General features: G+C 38.7%; 1 protein-coding gene across 2 annotated transcripts in view; it reads right to left on the bottom strand.

The window, feature by feature from the left end:
* The window catches only part of PCSK5 (proprotein convertase subtilisin/kexin type 5), a 303,186-nt gene that overhangs the window by 77,217 nt on the left and 205,374 nt on the right, over nt 1-20,595 (bottom strand). Inside the window, exons 15-21 of one of the 2 annotated variants that reach the window (XM_014951659.1) lie at nt 19,947-20,049; nt 19,197-19,390; nt 17,628-17,712; nt 14,861-14,958; nt 14,176-14,305; nt 13,030-13,145; nt 8,961-11,208 (exon numbers count right to left, since the gene is read on the bottom strand). In XM_014951659.1, coding sequence (XP_014807145.1) covers nt 11,093-11,208; nt 13,030-13,145; nt 14,176-14,305; nt 14,861-14,958; nt 17,628-17,712; nt 19,197-19,390; nt 19,947-20,049 — 842 coding nt within the window. In that variant the 3' untranslated portion in view covers nt 8,961-11,092. Of the gene's footprint in view, nt 1-8,960; nt 11,209-13,029; nt 13,146-14,175; nt 14,306-14,860; nt 14,959-17,627; nt 17,713-19,196; nt 19,391-19,946; nt 20,050-20,595 lie in introns of those variants that run through there. The other variant, XM_014951658.1, reaches the window with a different exon arrangement.

Genomic DNA, 20,595 nt, shown 5'->3' with positions numbered 1-20,595 from the left:
ATGTTTTATTGATGAATAAGTATCATGATACAGAATATTTATAATTATACTTTCTGGAAAAAAAAAAAGCCTGTAGCCTGCTGTCCAGTAGATCATGAGGCCATTGACAGATTTGCTTAATGCAGGCTTCTTGAGTCTTTCTGACACGTATTCAGAGTGTATAACATAGAATCCCATGATCTCAAATGCTTTATGAGATTTTAAAATATGATTTGATACATATATAGACACACACACACATACTTGGAAAATACACAACCATGAAAAAATGCAGTGTCTGCAAAGTCTTCCTATTGCTGTTCTGGTGGCTCAGTGCTTTATACTACCAGCTTTCCACCACTGGAAAATCTGTCAGGACAATGTTATTAAATAATTGTTTCTCTGATGTTGCTTTGTGATACATTATAAAAACTTTCTGTTTCTCCAGTCCTTCACTTTATTTGCCTGCACTGCCTGTATGCTTATCCATTGGACCTGAGCTACTAATTCATACACCTCAGCTACGCCTGCTCAAATCCTTCCCACATGGTAGAAGTTCTTAGTTTTGAAAGGTTTTTGTTATTTCCTTGTTATGCCTTTCAGTGGAAGTGCTGTAATTCATTTCAGCTGTGCTGGAATAATGCCAGGAAGACCAGTTCTCTGCTTACTTTATCCTCCGAGTTGAGGCATTTTAAAGCATACTATTATATGGAATGTGCACCAGAAAATACATATTAGGCCTTCTGAATTCCAAGTTACATCTAGAACCGTGGATCTGCCACTAAATGTTAACAAAATATTTTTTTGTGGATACTCAAAGAGTTGACTCTGAAATGCAACTTTAAAGAAGACTTTTAAACTATTTCACAGGGCAGTTTAACTGTTTGCCAGAGTTCTTTGTGGGCAATATATTTCTTTACAAATCTCGCTAGATAAATACTAGTTACTGAAGCCTCAACTGCATACAGGAGCCCTACAGTTACATTCTTATCAGTTGATATGATGCATTTTAAAATGAGGCAAGGTCTATTACCTCCCATTAAGGAGGCAGAAAAACTGAGTTGCAGTAAGATCATCAAGTTAGAGTGCAATAGCAAACCAGAACCTGTCTCTCCTGAGTCCCAGACTAGAGCACCATCATAGTTGCCAGCTTGTTGTTACGTCTTTGCATAAACACTGTTAAATGTACAGCCCTTACCTTGTCATTATTTCTCTCCTTTCAAAAAGTGGGGCCATTCATTGGCAGCACATGGTGTTTCAGGAGACCACTTAGATGAGGGTGTGAATAAGTTATGCCTGGACATATGCAGTTTTATTGCTGGCAGTCATAAATGAATCTGTCTTGGAGTGTCCCCCATGAGACTCAGTCACTGCAGGACACCTGTTATTTCCCCGCTTTTCTTAATCAAAACATGACTTTATCTAATTTAAAAATATTCATTGATTATCTTCTATAGCATTGCCCTAGTGGGTTTTCTTCATAATCAATGCAAAAAAATGACCTTATTTCCTCCTTTATGCTGGTTAACCTTCATGGGAACCTGGATATAGATTTTATACTTGAGCTTTGGTATGTAATCTTACGGGTTACAAAGTTTTACAGAGCAGATAAAGAAGCATTGATCAGAATTGTTTTTCATCAATCAGCAGTGAGAACTGAGAGGAGTCAGTCCCAGGGAGCTCTTTGCTTTTTCCATGTTCAGCCTCGATACATTTTATTCTGACTGGCTCATGGGATTAGCTCTTTGAGTTTTGCTGAAGAAATATTTATCCATAAAGCTTAAGTCCATAAGGAACTTAGACTAACCTGCATATAGCAAGCCATTAAAATTCACCCTGAGGATTCCTCTTAAAGTTAGCCCTCTGTTTAGCCCAAAGCCTTAATGTTTGATAGATTACAGCTCCCGGAGAGCAATCTTGTCTTGAAAATATTAGGACGTTGTTAGGAGACTATGGCATTTCCTTTCCTCTCAAATTTTGGGCAGTCATACAAAGTTTGAACACAATTTCAAATCATTTGCTTAGCTTCAGTTTTGAGTCTCCTGCATATTGTTCTCCACTCAGTCATTTTACACAGTGACCAAATTTTAGTCTCCCTGCTTAGATGTGCAGAAGGGACAAAGAAGATACCTTCAAGGGCAAAACTTTGCGATGCTATGATCTGAGGTGATGAGAGGTGATTCAGGATTGGAAGTCTAATTTTCAAAAGTACTCTAGGCAGTGATGAACCAGAAGGCTGAAATTACCATCACAGAATCACAAAATGATATGGGGTTGGAAGGGACCTCTGGAGATCATCTAGTCCAACCCCTCTGCCAAAGCAGGTCCACCTATCAGGTTGCACAGGAACATGTCCAGGTGGATTTTGAACGTCTCCAGAGATGGAGACTCCACCACCTCCCTGGCAGCCTGTTCCAGTGCTTTGCCACCCTCAAAGTAAAGAAGTTCCTCCTCATGTTTAGATGGAACTTCCTATGGTCAAGTTTTTGCACATTACCTCTTGCCCTGTCACTGGGCACCACTGAAAAAAGTCTGGCCCCATCCTCTTGACATCCAACCTTTTAAGTATTTGTAGGCATTGATCAAACCCCTCCTCAGCCTTCTCCAGACTAAAGGGACCCAAGTCTCTCCCCCCTTCCTCATAAGAGAGATGTTCTAGTCCCCTAATCCTCTCTGTAGCCCTTTGTTTTACCCTCTCCAGTAGTTCCTTGTCCTTCTTGAACTGGGGAGCCCAGAACCGGACACAGTACTCCAGATGTGGCCTCACCAGGTCAGAGGAGAGGGGGAGGAAAACCTCTCTCAACCTGCTGTTCACGCTCTTCTTGATGTAGTCCAGGATGCCAATGGCCTTCCTGGTCTCAAGGACACATTGCTGGCTCAGTGCATCATGTCAGTTCCTAAGTCCCTGAAGCATCCCCTTGTTCCAAGGAACAAAGCAGAACCTTGAAAAGGGCTGAACATCTCTTCCCTGGACAGCGGTATGTGGAGCTGAGTGTGATATAATGATTTTAGGATGAAAGGCACTTTTGTTGCAGGATTAGCTGAGATCACACAGAGCCTTAGGTTAGCTTTAATCATGACAGGCAGGAGAGAGGCGACTGCCTTTATCAACTACACTATCTTACACAGCCCTCTATTCTTTTCCCTGCTGAATATAAATATTTACATTAGCCAAAGCTGCCCTTTTTGCTGACACATAGGGATTTTTTCCCCCTCTTTATTCTGTGTGTTTCTTCCATCATTTCTATGTAGTATTTATGAAATGGTTGTTAGAAACCCGTTGAAGAGCCGGAGCCCTTAGGGGTACTGAGCAGGCATAAATAGGCTCCAGAAAGACATTTTTTGGCATTTAAATAGTCAGTTTTGAACCTCCATTTTTACAAAGTTTTTTAGCATTTAAAAAATGAGCTTTAAAATCCTCAGTTTCTACTAATAACGTGGATGCCTGGGATTATAAACTGGCTGGGATCAGGGTTTCCTTCCTTGCCTGTGTAAACACGAAGGTTGGAACTCAGCAAGGTTTTCTACTCCTCACCTGGAGCCTGAAATTTGACAGCCCCATGAGAAAATGGGAAGGAGAATGGAGCAATCCCAACTTGTACTGCTAATGCTTTGTTCTGTACCTTTTTCACTACTTGAAGGAGGGGGAAATACTATAGCACTCTCAAAATCTGACACTGAGAGCGGAAAAAAAATGTATTTAGCCTCTCCATTTCTGGAGCTTCACAACCGGAAATTTCCCTGTCTGATCTGTCAAGCTTCCTGTTTTTTGTGAAGCTCAGTAGCTGGGAATTTCCTAAAGGACAGTGGAGACTGCAAATGGAGATACCTAAATCTCACTGAAAATTATCTCACTGTGTTGGTAGCAGTGCTTTGGAAGTCTGGGTAGGTTCCTGTGAAATATGCAAAAGAAAAGTGGAAGGTGACTGTATGCTTTGACTGTATGCTGTTATTTGCACCTGGAATACGTTAAAGATAGGATCTTTCAGTGCTGGAGGAAAACACATGTCATACTCCAGAGGCAACCATGGTAGCACAGCATCTGTCTCCTATGTAATACAGCAAGGAGTACATAATATGTATTTGCAGAACCTTTCCTGTCCACAGGATTTCTGCAGTCTGACTTGAGTAGGCATAAACCTGAAATGGGAAGAGCTGGTTGTACCAGGGCAGCATTTCAGTGGTGTCATCTATCTTAAACATAGAGATACCTGCACAGAGTGTTTGTACTGGAGAACTCCAGCTTAGGATATGAACACAGATCTTCTGATAACTGGGCAGATTTCAGCAGGCAAAGTATTGCCCTGACAAGATACAACGACACAGATTCATACTGCTAATCTAATGTAATTTCTGTTTAATTTGCGGAGATGAATACATATTAAAGAAATCTGCCAAAAAGATACAAGCTTATCTCCTTGAAAGTAAGGAACAGACCAAATTCAGTCTTTTAATAAGAGGTATAAAGGACTAAATTTTCTTCCTAGCTTTAACCCTTCAACCAACTCAATACCCTTACATTCGTGATCTCTTCTTGCTTAAAATCTTCCCTGGTTCCTTGTCTCTACTATACGCATTTCAGGAATAGCCAAAGTAATTGCTTCGATTACTCTGGAAAGCACAGTCCAGGACCTTCCTTCAACAATCACATGTTCCATAGTGAGGATGCAGAAACGTGTAAATGATACAGCCTGTCTAATTCAGGTAAAGATGGAGAGAGGCTTTGAGGCACTGGCTATGGGAGCTCTTTGAACCCTCCTTTCATTCTTCGGTTTGAAGGTGTTCAGGGAGGCTGTGCTAGAGGCAGACCAAGCAAGGGCAGCATTTACACAACTTCAGTTCAGTATGGCCTTGCTCTTGGAGTGAGAAAATGGGGTACTTGGGAATGAATATTTGAGTTATTTCTGTCTTTTGATCCAGTGACATTGCACAGAATGGCACGTTAGTATGGTCACAAACACCATAGCTGACAGCAATGCGATCCATGGGGACTGGCAACCAGGAGCTAGGCTTTCCTTTCAACCAACATCTCAAAGTGCATCTGCAGGCATCAGGAGGAGGGCAGTGGGCAGGCCAAGGACAATTGGAAAAGATATGCAGTATTATCTGAATTGTAGCTAAATCACTAGTCATGCTTCACTGAACATTCAGTGCTAATATTAAGTTTGCACGATGGAGCCATTCATTCTCCGTGGGTAAATAAATATTCACCGCCTGTCAATGTTTTAGCTTCTCCCCTCGGGGCTGATTGGAAAAAATGGGTACTTAATCAGCTCATTGCATAACACCATAAAGCAAAGATGTCTACTGTGCTTTGTGACGGGACAGTATATTTTGCTTTGAAAAGGGATGTTGTTTTCCCAGAAGACTTTCAACAAATCCATCCCCCAAACACTGAGAAACACTGATAAATAAATGATTGTGCAAGGGGCATTCTTCTAAGCTTTGCCTTGCCCATCTTTGACAGCAAATGCATGAGCTGCTCACAAAAAAGAGATATAACAAAAACCAGCCTTTGGTGTGGCACCGAAAGGCTGTGTTTGTTGCTTACTGGAATCATTTTCTTAAATGCTCAGAGCCTTCTCACAATAATATCCTTTCCATTGACTTCATTTCCCACGCTAGAAATGAAAATTGGCTTCTTTTTAATGCAATAAACATTGCTTTCTAATTCAGAAAGAAAGTCCTTCCAGGATCTCTTCAGTCATAGTGTGGCTATTGAAATACAATTCCGTGATGGTGCCTACCACCCTTGCACAACAGGTGAACATTACCACAATCTCTCTGGTTTCATCCTGAGGATTTCAGAACAGTTCCCTAGTAAGACCAAATGTTACTGTGCTCTGAGGCTTCATAGAAATGTCCCAGGACTTCAACACATCTGAATCCTTTTTGGTCATCAGTGTAGAACCAATGATGGAAGTGCAGGTATTGGGTGCACTTCCACTGGTTGGATGCAATCCTAAAGTGCAGAGCCTTAGTTTGTTCATAAGGACACTGTGTTGCTACCCACAATTCTGTAGTCCTTGCTAATGAGGAGGATTTAAGCCCCAATACACGCTCATGACAGGTGGTAATAAATAATCAGATAATCAATTTCATCAAAAATTGAAATCTCCCAGGATAGTTTAAGTTAGACAAATAAAAATTGTGCCAAACAGAAATCTGTTTTTCCCCAGCTAAACAAAATGTCCATCAAAAATACATTTTCAAACCACATATTCTGAACAAGGTCATGCAAGTTGTTGTTGGTGTCAATTTCTTTTTGATGAAAACTTGACTAGGATTTTTCTTTGTATGCTGTAAAACTTTTTTAATGCTTACCTAAAATATTTTGCACAAACATCTAATGGCAGAACTTCTCTTGATTCATTCTGTACCAATGACATGACAATGGCATATCCGATATAAATATAAGGCATGGTAATGGATCACAGACAAGTTATTGTTCCACGAGTTGCACTGTAAATTGAAAACTTTGACTCATACAAGCAGTCATTTAAATGTCTTTACAGGAGTCTTGAATTTATAACAGGCCTTCTTACAGTCATTTAGTTCATTAAATAATTTCATCAAGAAGTAGCAGATGGTTACCTAAAGTGGCCACTCATAGAGATATTGCTCACTGTGGTTGTGATGGGGCTGTTAAGAGGATTACCTTGGTCATCACAGTTGTAAGTGGTATGGGTGAAACTCCTGTAGTCATCTCTAGTATCTCTGTATATAGGTTTACTCATCTTCAAGGCTCATACTGTTGTAACTTTTATCATTACCTGACAACGTGGAAAAAGCAGCATCCCTGCTATTATACAATATATTCAGTAGCAGGGGTTGCTCACAATCTCAGAGGACATTGAAAAGTTGCAATCCCAATAGAGATTGGGGTTGCCAGTAAAGTCTCATAGGGAATTCTTAATTAGAAAACAGTGTTGTCCACAGGGGGGTGTTTGTAAAGCCTCCCCAGGAAGAAGCGGGATGCGCCAGTGGAGATTGGTGTGTGGGTAGGCAGGGTGTGAGCCAGAAGCCACAGGAGCTACTGGTCAGAAGCATAAGTTTTCCACCAACATACCCCCACAGGTATCTGATTTGCTGATCCCACAGCATTGGTGTGTGGCTGAGGTGGAGAGCTGCAGCTAGAAAGGGAGGAAGGCTGTAACCTTATTGCAGAAAGGTTGAAAAATTGCACTTCTATTATAAAACGATGGCCTCACACAACAGGCTTATGCAGGATGTTCTGCAGGGCTGAGGCATGCTAAATTTTTTCTGCTTAAAAATAAGTGCTAGCACATGTATGAGATTGGGATTTTGGTTTGTTGTGGTGGTTGTTTTTCTTTCTTTTTTTTTTGGTGGGGGTGTTGGTGTTTATTTGGGGTTTTTTTGGACCAAAGGTGTCATTGTTTTTGAGACTTTTGATAAAGAAGAGGTCTAGCCGGTTGCCCAGTTTGCATTTAAATCAAGGATTGCGTAGTTATTCTCCTAAACAGACATGAACTGGCGAATACTTTACCATGTAAGTGATGTCTTAACTAGAAGACCATCTTTAATTTGTCATTGCATTTTGACTTGTGATAGAAATGAGGCAGAAATCAATGAACAGTTTTGGACGGATGCCATTTACAGTCCTTTCAGACATGGAGAAAAGTATAATTTTGTTCATGTTTAGCAGTTCCTGAGCTTCCTAAAATGGCTGGTAGCTGTTCTGCATGCCAACCACAGAGTGTCAAACACTGAACATTCCAAATGACTCACCATTGAATCAGAGAGGGAGGATCAGTCACATAAGAAAACTCTGCAGCTGGGAATAAACTGGCTTCCTTCGATTGCAGTCCTGTTGCTGCAGCGATCCTCTAGTACAAGGACTAACTATAGGGCTGCTTAGGACTTTTGTTTGCATCTGGCCACTGCTATTAAGGCAACACAAATAAAAATCATCAAATCTGAGCTGACACCAGAAAGTACTGGTTTTCAGCCTAAAACTCAGTTCTATGCTTACTTATCTGTGCAACTTTACAGCTTAACAGTTACAGATACGCCTTCTAGAGCAGACTGCTTTGGCCAGGGCTATAGCAAGTTTATTATCAGTCATAATGCATTTCCTACCCAAAGAAGATGAAGGTGGGGTGGGAGCTGAAAGAAGCAGCTCTTTATAAAGTATTGGTGTAAAGGGGAAGCCAACCTTTTTTCTAGTTGTGGTCTTACCAAACTACTGCTAAGAATGTCCCATTCCACGTGTGCTTGGTCCTAGGGCTGACAGGGAAGCTGTGAGAATTATGACCTAAGTCCTTGTTTTGAAATCAAGTTGGTGACAAGACATATGTGGGCTTTTTTCCCAAGAAATTCTTTAACTGGCCTCAGTGAATGTGCTTAAAACGTCATCTGAATATATGACTTCCTGGCTAAGTTGCCAATTTGGTCTCCATGCAGGTTGTAGGACCAAGTAGGAAATAAATGAGAGCATCAGCCAATACTGGTGGAGGATCTCACCCTGCAGGGGTCACAGATGAGTCTACTTTAAGCCCTTTGGTCTACTGTCAAGGACAGATATCCTGCTGTTCTCAGCTGGCAGCCTGGGATTGTGATCTGAGGTGTACTGGATGTGAGTACTGGAACATGAACAGACATCAGTACCTCATTGTGCAAATGGCCACATATGACTGCAAAGACAAAACCTTCCTCCTAGACTGCCTGAGCCAACAGGCGGCTAAGCATTTCACTTTTTAATACTAAAAAAGCAAGAGATTAGACTCATCACAAACTCAGAGGAAGCCAACGCTGTTACCTAATAGGATTCAGACGTGGCTGTACTGCTACTACACAAGGGTGTCCTCCACGGAAACCAGACATTTCTGCAATCATAAATTCCATCACTTAAAACACAAAAAAATTTGCAACAAAATTAAGCACCCTTACCCTCCCAATTTGTTTCAATGACTTGCGTGTGCTATCTAAGTGCTCTATACCATAAAACTACCTGTGCCCTTCAACAAAGATTTTTACATATAGATGATCAACATGTTTTTCCAGACCAAAAGAACAGGAATTTAGGTTAATTTAATAGAAAAAATAAAATATGGAATAACATTGATTTTGGCCAATATCAATTACAACAGAACTACCCTATTTTACAAATAACAACTGAACATTTTACACATGTACAGTATTTTTTCAGTAAAAATGAATTTGGATATAACAACGTGTCAGTTTTTTAAAAGAAAACAAAGATATTAATTTCTTCTCTATAATAGTGTTAGAGACATTTGTAAGTATCCAAACAAATTCTTTACAATCCATTACATAATTAAATCTCAATTATGAATATATATTTATATATAATATATATATAATATTAACTTAAACTTTGAAAGCATTATGTTCTAGTTAAACATGTTATACTGAGAAATGAGGCAGTAACAAACTAGTAGTTAAACTAGCACAAATTGAATTCTTTTAAATTTGAATCTTTATCAGGAAATTTGTAATGGGCACCAAAGGAGCTTGGCTGGCTCCTTGTCATACCAAACCAGGTAATAGTTTATCTGCTCTCTGCTAAAGGTGGCACATTACCTCTATAGGTTTGTATTCATTTGTTTATAAAAGTTTCAGAATAATTTTTGATTCTCTTTATTTTTTAACGTTTACATGCTTAGACACCTGCAATCTATTTTCTCTTTGTATGTTCTAGAAAGATAACCGAGAAAGACACTCCATAAGTTTTAAGTATTATCCCCTGAAAACAGTATCTTTGAAGTCCAATTTTCTGTTTTCTGCTAAATGAATGTCTTTCCAACAGTAGGGTAAGTGAAGCTGATGAAGATACATTAAATGGAAATTTGTACTGGCAGCCGTGTGCCTGGGTGAAGAAAGAAAGGCAGAGGCCACTTCTCTCACCACCCATCATGGTTTTACAGTGAGGTAACTCCATTGGCCTCAGCAGGACTATTGCTGCTGAAGTTTCTATTGTGAGCAGTTAAAAGCAGACTCAGGCCCATCATGACACAATTGTTACACCAAGAGAACCACTGATTTATTGCCCTATATGTACTTATTCCTGGAGACTTATTTGGCACAATTATAAATCCAGTCCTGTAAACACATCCTGTTGCATATAGTCACACTGGCATTTACATATGAGCACTATAAAATAGCTCCACATATCTGTATGATAATATCCCCTTTTTTTCATGAACGTTACAAGACAACAATAATTTATGAATATTTCTTACTTGTTAGCAATGTTTTCTGACTTCCAAGCGTATACATTACTCTCGCTTATGCAAACGAAGAGAAGTAGTATCTTTTGAATTTGTTCGCTACAGGAACAATGTTTTTTTTTTTTTTAAAGTTTATTTGAAATAGCTTTGACAATTTAAAAAAATAAAATAAAAATCCTAGCATATCTGTTAATAAGCTAGCTGTCTAAAAATGAAATCTATATGACCAAAACCACATTTTGGGCAAACATATATACATACTGCATGTGATACAAAAAACAGCTCACAGCAGAGGAAGTAAGAAAGAAATGTGTGCAGAAATATTAACTTTTCTTTTTTTAAATACTGTTACAAAAGGGGCAGAACTTAGTCCTGCAGCTAATGATGTTTCTGATCCCCTCAGGAACTCAAGTTCCCCCTGTCAATATACATAGCACAAAAAACCTAATGCAAACATTTTTATATTGTTTAGTTTTAATCCATGTAAACTTATGTTGTATTCTTGAAACACTCTTTAAACATCTTGAAGGGGAAAGAAGCAGGAAAAAGGGAAGAAAAAGGACCTTCAAAAAACAGGAATAATCCTAAGGTTGATAGGAAATCAAATCATGAGTTAAACATTAATTTTGGCATCAAATGCTTTGGTCACACAATACTGACTCTGTGATCCTGGATGCTCAGCTCTAGACACCCAGTCATGAAAGGTAGGCGTGTTGTAGTTTTTCCATTTAAGTTCCAACAAACAGTTCACCATCTCCCCAGACAGAGAGGAGGGGGAGAGAGAGAGGTGGCTTTCTTTTTTTTTTTTTTCCTTTCTTTTTTTTTAATTCTTTTTTCCTTTTTCAGTAATATGAATTAATCTATAAGTCTACAGGAGCAGGAGGACGCTGGGAGGTGTCAGTTCACCCCTTGTGCGTACATGTTCTGCAACACAATTGTTGAAGCACTTTCCGCTGGCAGAGATTGTTCTTTTTCACCAGCATACAGAATCCTCCCTCGGCCCAGGACTCTTCCGTGGCTTCCAGAGGGCAGCAGCAAGAGAAGGAGAGGAGGTTGAAGGTTTGAAGAGCATGGCGTGTACAATGGAGGAAGGTTTAATTGGTCAGACAGGCAGATTTGGTTGAAGAGACCATTCAGGAGCAGGTAGCAAGTAGGAAATTTGGTCCATCAAAAGGAATTTCAGTCAACAGCATATTTTTTTTTTTTCAGGAAGAGATATTGTGTGGTCCGACAGGGAGTGATTGGTATCCATTTGTGAAAAGGAAAAAAAGATTAGAAAGAGAATAATTAGAAAACAGTGATATTTACAGCAAAGGAATTTGTTCTCAATTTTTATGAATCAAAAGAATAAAACAGTCAAACCACAGAAAAAGAATAAACCATTCTCAACAGAAATGCAAATCTTATTGAGTGAGCTAGACTAGTAATGAGTGCCTGACTGTCAGGCAATGAAATGAGACCCTCTGTGCTTTGTAAATTAACAGTCACCACCCCTATCCCCCACCCCGCTTCTGGACTTTCCTTGGCTACTCTAGACTGTTGAGAACACATGCTGTGTGGTGGGATCCAGCATGGTCCACTGAAACTACCTGAAGGTCCCCCACTGATGTGTTGCCCTTTCATGGCAGCTGCACTTGGAATAATGGGGGAGACAGTACTGAGTTGTGGTGTCCCCAGTCTTGGGCAACCACATGTGCATCTGTACAAAGGATGACAAATTTGCGCAGTAATATTAATGACCAAACTGGTATGTCAAGTGTTTGCACTGCAGAATTCAACTGCAATACCATACCATATTGCAGCTGTTACTCAAAACTGCTAGCATCACTCTTCCTCTTCATTAATTCATCTATATCTAACTTTCTCTGGACTTGCTCTAGATTGCAATGAAATTTCTAATGCCCTGATGTGAAAAGGTTTCATGACTGGTTTCCCAGTACCCGTAATGTAACTTTACGATCAACAGGTATTCTTCAAATTTTGAAGGCCTAAATTCCAACAGGAGCCCCAAAGGTCCGCAGAAACAAGACTCAACCCTGCACCCTCTCTTTTTTCCTCTTTTTAAAGTCTTTGGTAAAACTCTTACTAAATCCGGAGGAAATGAGCTGGACCCAAGAGTCATTGTTAGCTTTTTGTACATCTCATGTCAGGTATCTTCCACTGGGTTTGTTCTGGTATAATTTTCCTGTTGGACTGCAGTTGCTGGGCTATTTCAACAAGTAATTCACATAGTAACTTTTTTAGGGAAGCATGATGTTATCTAAGTGTCTCTGTAATTGTGACATTTGAAAGGAATGAATATTAGTGAATAATTAAGCCAATCATATGCAATAAGAATGCTATCTTGGTTGCCACAGAGAACTTGGAGGAAGTTCAAATCTCCATCACAAATTGGATGCTCCCTATTTCAGAATTCTTTTGTTTTCATTACCCTTTCACGTAATTCAGACAATACTATAGGCACTTAAAATCCTTTTTACTTACCAGCATTTTCACAGCTTAAAGTGACGAAATACATAAATGTGACTCTACTGATAGTACACTAGGGTCTTCATATAAAAATCTTTTGAAAGCAATGGCTTTTGAAAAACAGATAAAGAAAAGTAAGTTGTTGTCAGAGGGGGAAACTATTTTAGGAAAATTCAGGTAAAGTGGATGTGACTAATCTTGTTAATACACGCAAATGTGGTTTTCTCCTTTTCATAAACGTGAAAAAAGCAAGAAGTAGTGTAGAAGTCAAATCAAGATTGTACCAAAAGAAAAGAAAGAGACCAAACCGACCCAAAAAAAGAAGAAGCTGGCAGTGGGAAAATGGATCTTTACAGAGAACTGCACTCACCATCCTTGCAGACTGTTCCCACTACACAGACACCAGTGTCTAGGTTATAGCCACTTGGACAGCTTGTACAGTTTCTGTCTCCTTGACCACTGCAATCCAAACAGCTGGCATCACATCTGAAAGACAATAGCAGGAGCTGGTCTTATGGCTCAACAAGTACAAGAGTTCTTAAGAGACCTCTTCTGTATTGCAAAGGGCTTGTTTGCTGTTTCTAGAGGTATCAGCTGCCCTAATAATAATAGTAATTAAAAATAATGAACTCCTGCTGCAACCCAGTCCTGCTTCTTTCATCCAACCACTTTCTATTCACACTTTTTTTACTAAATAGCTGCATTATTCTACTATTTTGGAACCATGCAGAAGTAATCAACAAAAATATCAAGCTGATTGTGCATACACGTGCCAGCAAGGCATGAGCTAAAGCCACAGGATGGAAAAGACTGACCGTCTGCCCAGTCCTTTCATCACCCTTTTGGATCCATCATATTTTCATTGTGTATTGATTATTTTCTTGTGTGGAAAACTACAACACATGGTGATTCCCCTTCTGCCGTGAACTCAAAATGAGTCAATAATAAATGATTCCAAAGGGTAAAAAATGGTATTTTTTTAACAAAGAATGGAACAGAAAAAACCCCAAATATCCCTTTCTTGCACAGCAAAGCCAAGATTTATCCACTAATTTGCACACTGAGTCAGGCGAGCTATTCTGGACAGCAGTCTGGTAATATACTTGTGCCATGTTTGTGAATACACAGCTGAAGAACTGAAATGGTCCTTATGAATAGTAATGAATTTGCAATAAAAAAAAAAAAGTTTAACTATTTTTATTTGTTACTGAGAAATGCAGATCCTCTGCCAGATTTGTAAATTTTATGTTTCTGCTTAGATTCTCACTACAGGCGTTTTTAAACTGAAGGACACTCATATATGTACAAGAAAAAAACACTTTTAGAAGACCTACATGAATATAGCTTGAATTTAAAAAAAAAAAAAAGCTTTTTCTTAATTTGCTTAGCATGCAATGTTTTTTTTCCATTTCTTGAAGTCAGCAGTGCTTTATGTTCTTATAAGTATTATCTTTTTCAACACAGTAAGAGCTAATATACTGCTCAACATCAGACACATATTAGCCACTGATCATACCTTTTGCAGCTTTTGTATCCACTTTCAGTAGAGTGATCAAGGTAATAACCACTACTACAGGACTGCACACATCTTCCATCTTCCATAAAATAACCCTGTGTGCAGTTTATACAGGCATCTACTCCAGCACCTTAAACCAGAGAGAAAATATACAGTATTACTGGCTAGTTCCTCTTATTGCCTAACAGACGCCACCTCCAGCTGTAGCAAAATCTTACAATTTTAGAGATTATGTTTTATTTTCCTTTCTTTCAAACAGTAGCATCAAGCAATTAAGGTACATGCTTAGAATAAACAACATTACGTAATTTCAGTCTATCTTTTTCTGAAAGAAATTGCTGTTGGTAATTCTAAAGTTTGCACAAAATCTGTTGGTCATTATTCCATCCCAGAAAGGAAACGGAGGGCATTACTGGAAATCAGAATGAGCTCTAATAACAGGAAAAAAAAAATAAAGAAAAAAGGAAAGGAAAAAGAAAAGAGTGTATGCACACTTTCAATTAGAAAACTTCAATTTTCATGGTAGCTGAAAGAAGTCTACTATATTTAAAATATATTAACTATCAAAATAATTGTTTTTACATGTAAGCAGTCACGTTATACTGGAACTGTGATATAGTAGAATAAAATCAGAGCTAAAAATATAGAGGAAAGGAAATGATGCCAATAAATGTCAGTGGGGTACCTGCACATGTTGCACAGGAACGGTGACACGGTTCACATTCTCTACCATTATAGTATTTTCCTTCTTCACAGCGGATAGCACATTTAGTGCCATGCAAACTATTGTAAAAAGGAAAAAAGCACAATGTTTGGGCAAAGAACAGCAACAGAGGACAACAAGGTCGTGCACAAACCAGTACTTCTCTTTTAATAAAAGAACAACCTATATATTAGGATTCATCAGCTTTCTTCATTGTTCATATTTTATAAATTTAGAGACAGCAATCACTTCAAGCTGGAATGAAATGCAGTTTTGCCCATGGTGAAATACAGAAGCTGTTTACAAACTCATAAATACTACCAAGTAGTAGGGGATAGAAAAAAAAAAAAAAGAACAATGCCAGAGTACTAAAAATTCAGGTATGTAAAATGCAATTACCCATGAGGAATTTGGCACAAGGTCAGCACCACTATACCAACAAAAAATGCTAAGGGACTTCTTAACAAGATCTCATGCTTCTCTTGGAAGACCAGCAGCATCCCCTGATACTATGCTACAGCACAGGTTAGAATAGATTCACAGCGAAGGAAACCTCCACCTCTTTCTGCAATAGTAGTTTCCATTGAAACCTCCTAACTGAATGCCTGCTCTGAGTGGCTGGGGAGATTTGTCAAGATTACAGTCGGAGGTATTCTGCCTGCAGGCACTTTTGAAACAGCACAAAAGAGTGAGTAACAGAGGAAAAAGAAATAGCATAAAGAGTCACATTTCCATGCTTCCCCCTAAGTAGCTGCTTATGCTTTCAAGTTATAAGGTGCCTACAGCAGATTTGGTTTTGTTTTTTTTTTAAGCTAGCACTTCTCTGCCATGTTTTCTCTCTTCTAAGGAACATTAGCTTTCATCCAATTTAACTCTAAAAATGCCCTTCAGCTCTGGCGGTTACCACCCTGAATGAGTACTAACCCTGTTTTACGGATTTGATGCAGGAAAAGTCATGTGTGCTCACCACCACTGGAAATTTTCAAGAGTATATATGATCCCAGTTTAGAAAAAAATTTAATTAGCAATTTAAGAAACCTAATGATCTCTGCTTTCTTATTATTTTTCCTCAGTCCTCAAAGTGCTTCACAAAGAAGGTAGCATTATCACATTTTTTACAGATGAGAAAACTAATAATTTGCCCAAGTTTATTTAATGGGCCAGTAACAGAATCAGAACTGGAATCCAGGTCTCCGAAGTCCCACCCAGGTTCCTGCCCGTCGATAACTCTGCCATGAAAATGCAGCAAGTTTCGAACAATTGGTGAATATGAAATGCATGTCCTGCAAGGCTCCATTTATCTGTCACACCCACACAGATTGTTTTTTTTCAAAATGTTACTAAAAATCAATCTCAGTTTGCTAATAGTGCCCAAGCAAACAGGAAGTTTGGGTTCTTCAGATTTGCTATATTTGTTTCTCCTTCTCTTCATACACGGATTGGACAGGTATACTTTCTTCAGTGGTGCTAAAAGTTGCTGTTTGTGTTAATGGACAGGGAAACTCAGTTCCTGAGAAAGAAAGAAAATGTGGGCATAGCTTTTCTATAGTAACTGTGTCCTGTAAGGTCCCAGATCTATGTAATCTTGGTGTCCTGATGTATTTGCGCATTGTAGGAACTTCTAAACTGCTAATTTACAAATTTGATTTTTCAGATACACAGAAATTCATGCTGAGTCTCTTAAAATCCTCCAAAATCTTAACATGGGCTGCAAATTTAATAACATTTTAAAATGGAAGCAGCTACTCGTGATTCACAGAGAGTGTAAACAGACCAGTGTTCTGATTCGATCCCATGCTTTTGTTCCCATTAGGTCACACTTCCTTCTCAAAAGGCTGACTTTTAAAAAAATAGAGACATTCGTAATAAAAATTGTTCAGGCACTTGGAAAATCTAGATGTAACATAAATAGACAGAAATGAGAATTCCTTTACAAGATGTAAAGGAATCCAGCTATTGGTGTCCTAAAAACAAACAACATTCAGCTTTTACTAACTAAAAGATGAAAATCCACTTTGATGGAAGCTAAAAGCGCAGTGTTAAAACATTTGCAGAACACTCATATTCTGCAAGAAGAACCCCTACAGATACTGAATACTGACTTCATATTTTTTGTGGCATAAAGCCAGCATACATTCTGTCATGAATTTCATAAGATTTTTGACCTTTGCCACTTGGATCAAAAGGTCACTCAGTCATAAAGGAGCTTGAAATGTGTACTGCTGCTTTGTAGGTTTTACCTATCAGTTTCAAGAATGATTAAGTCTCCCTATGAAGAAAAAAATTTCCACTGCTGTCTAAAATATGTGCACACTATATTGTAATAGAATTGAGCCTGAGGTACTTGAGATAAGTGAATGACTGTATGTATGAATAAATACAATAAAGATAAGAAAATAGTTTCTAACTATCACAGGAATGAATCAGAAAGATTAATATGATTCATCAGCTCTACCTCTAAAATAATCCTTGACTGCCACACTGTAGGTCAAAAAAGTGAAGAAGCCAGTTTTCCACATGACTGTGGCTTTTATTTTGCCTGAAAGGAAAAGTATTCTAACAATCAGTTGTTAGCCAAACTGGCACACAGTAGCACAAGAAAATACTATATTACAAACTAAACAGTGATGGCACACATGAAATGAGGGCCACTCAAGGTTAAATAGCTATCTGATATTCTTCATTGTGTATCTACAGTCTTGTAAACCTCTTCAGGTATTGTGTTTAGTGACATCCATCATTTCCTTACCTTAGGCCATGTTTGCATTCTGTGCAGATTTGGTATTCAACACATGTCTTACAGTTTTCACTACATTTTCGGCAAACAATCTTATCTACAAAGGAAAAAAAGAGAACACCCCAGAAAACTGCGGTCAGTTATGTTTAATAAACCTGTATGGATATACTATTACATGAGTTACTGCTTTTTAGCTTAACATCAGGGAGGGATGCTAGACTAAGCTAGACTAAAGCTAGACTAAAATAGCTAAATTCTGCCTATGGTTAGCATTTTCCATCAAACCTCAAATGGCTTAATCTGTTTCTAAACATTTGAAGTTATAGTTTTACCCCGAGAAAAACAGGCTTTGAGGTCATTAAAAAATCTTCATAAACATTTTAAATTTACATTAACTGCTTATAATATTGACTTAAACAATCTTTTCATACAGCAGTGATATGCAGTAATGATTGCCATGTGTTCCAGAGATTGTCCTGTAATTTACCTCTTACACTTTCCATGCAAGCAGCCTGTCCTTCTTCTTCCTGTTTTGGTGCTTAAAGACACACCTGCATCAACAGGTCTGATTTTAACAAAGTCAACACATAAATTACTTAACACCTGCCTTCTTATCTCAAGAGCTCCCTACTTTAAGAGAGGTGTCTCTCCCTCTTCAGACCTGGTGTCTTTTGAGATGCAGTGCCATGTACCTGTCTGAGAAGAAAAGCCTGGTGTTCCTATTTGATCCTAAATTTTAATCTGTCCATCTTAATTGGGTGGAAAAGAGTTCCCTTTACTGCAGTTCTCATGCAGTGAAAAATGGAAGAATTAAAGTAGTACCTGTTTTTACTAATTCTCAAAAATGAACACACAGCTTCATGATGCAGAAAGCAAAGGGTTAGGTACCTAGATGAACAAAGCTCCTGAGCACATATTTATCTTCTAAGGATTTGTCTAAAGATAACGAAGGTCACTGCAGTTTTAAGCATGTCTGAATACATGTCTAAGTGTTTTTGCTAGACAAAGCTGGAAATTAAACATGGGTGGTCTACTTGGCTATCACAGGAGGAAACTGAAAGCAGGCATCTCACATGGCAGAGTATTACTGCTCTTGGGTCATGACATCACTGCAGGTACTTAGGGCAGTCAGAACCACATTTTACACCTGAGGAGCCTATTTCACTTAGAGCTGCAGTTCGGTGGCCATGGTTGATTCCTCAGCTCTCTCTTTTATCTGGTACTGTATCATTTAAATATGGGGAGAGTAGGGAATGTTCAGAATGTGGGTGCTGCCTGTCCCTTTTTGGAGTAGCCATAACCTGCTCGGTCCTGCAGTTCTATCTTGCTCTTGAACTGCCCTCACTCTGCTACTGTTACTCCCAACCGCAACCAGAAAAGACATCTTTCCACTAAGCATGCTTTAAAAATAAAGGAAGATTTTTGAGGAGATTCTTGATCACACTTGGCAGCAATTTAATACGAGGAATGGGATAAGAGATAGGTGCATCAACGTACATTTTTTCTGCTTGTAAGTATTCCAGCAACCTCCCCAGATCAAATTCTGTAGCCCACAATAAAGAAACAACAAGAAATACTAACTCTTATCCAGGTAAAACCCATCAGGGCAGTTGGTAATACAGCTATTGGTTACTTCATTCAGGTAGTAGCCAGATTTACAGGTCATGCACTGGTCACTATGGCCTCCAACACAGGTTTCACAATTGGGTGAGCATTTTTTACAGCGTTTCTTGTCTGCATTGTAGTGACCAGGTGGGCAGGTCGAAACACAGATCCTGCAGACAGCAGGGAAGAGAAGGCAGAGTTGTTAATGAAATAACCTGCCACCACATTCCTGGACCATGACTGCAAAGCAGAAGTATTTCCCAGCATTGCTGCTTTTCTAATGATCACGTGTAACTCTCCAAAGCATTGCATCAAGGTACCTTTTCCATTTATTTCCCTGCAGCATATCCTATCTGACTGGCAAATGTTATGTCAGACAGTTATACAGTATCATTTTTGATCATCTACATTTCTTCCTATCTTGTTCAAACTCAATCACAGAAGCTGTAGCAGCTATCACAGTTATATATATCATACATATATATATATATAGTCTCTTATGAAAAAATAATCAAGAGATGGGGAAATAATCAGAGAAGGGTGTTTGAAGGCTGTAGTTTAAATTTTGATTAGCTAAGGTGTTGGGTTTTTTTCAACTCCTAAGAAAATTTGTCAAATTCAGTGGAAAATGAATTATCCATGACTACAGCAAAGGGATGAGGAAAGGAAGTTAAAATATACACTAAGAAATCAATGAAGTAAAGATTTTTTTTCTCTTGGTCTTACCGTGTGTTGTTCTTAGATTTGTAGTAGTAGTGCAGACAGTCAGTACAATGATCTGGTCCTGGCCCATCACACCCTACTTTACTGCATTCTGCATTGCAGGGACCTGTAATAAAACCAGAATACAGGGGAGGAAGGGATTAAAACTTCTAGTTTAGTACTTATCATCCCTGAAAACATAATATTTTAATGCAAAATGCGATTGCTGCTTTCTTCTTTGATTTGAATTCCAAATAGTAATTTGGCTCCACCAAAAAGAGAAGATTTTTAGTACGTGAAGATCTTGCAAACCCTGGCCTCAGTACTTCTTCACAGTGATTTATAATTTCTAGCAAGTATAGCATCCTCTATAAAATCTATCAAAGAGAAACTATTTCTGGATCAAAATGAGTAGCAAATAATTTTGAATTTTATTCAAAATGTGCAAAGACTTCCGTAATTCATAATAAGGAACTATTAGCAAAATCACTTATAACAATCAGGTCAACATAAATGATGAACAACGTGATCAGTGGCTACTCTAGTTACCAACTGGGTAACAACTGGGCCAAGTGGCTAAAGCAACTCAACTGAACAGGGGCCACCAGGGCCCAGATGTGCCTCCCTCTGTGCTGCTACATGCTGCAAAAGCCTTGGCTAATACTTGCTAATT

The sequence above is a fragment of the Calidris pugnax genome, unplaced genomic scaffold (assembly GCF_001431845.1).
Source record: "Calidris pugnax isolate Ruff unplaced genomic scaffold, ASM143184v1 scaffold207, whole genome shotgun sequence".
In the NCBI taxonomy this organism is placed as follows: Eukaryota; Metazoa; Chordata; class Aves; order Charadriiformes; family Scolopacidae; genus Calidris; species Calidris pugnax.
This window is presented reverse-complemented; position numbering and strand designations above follow the sequence as displayed.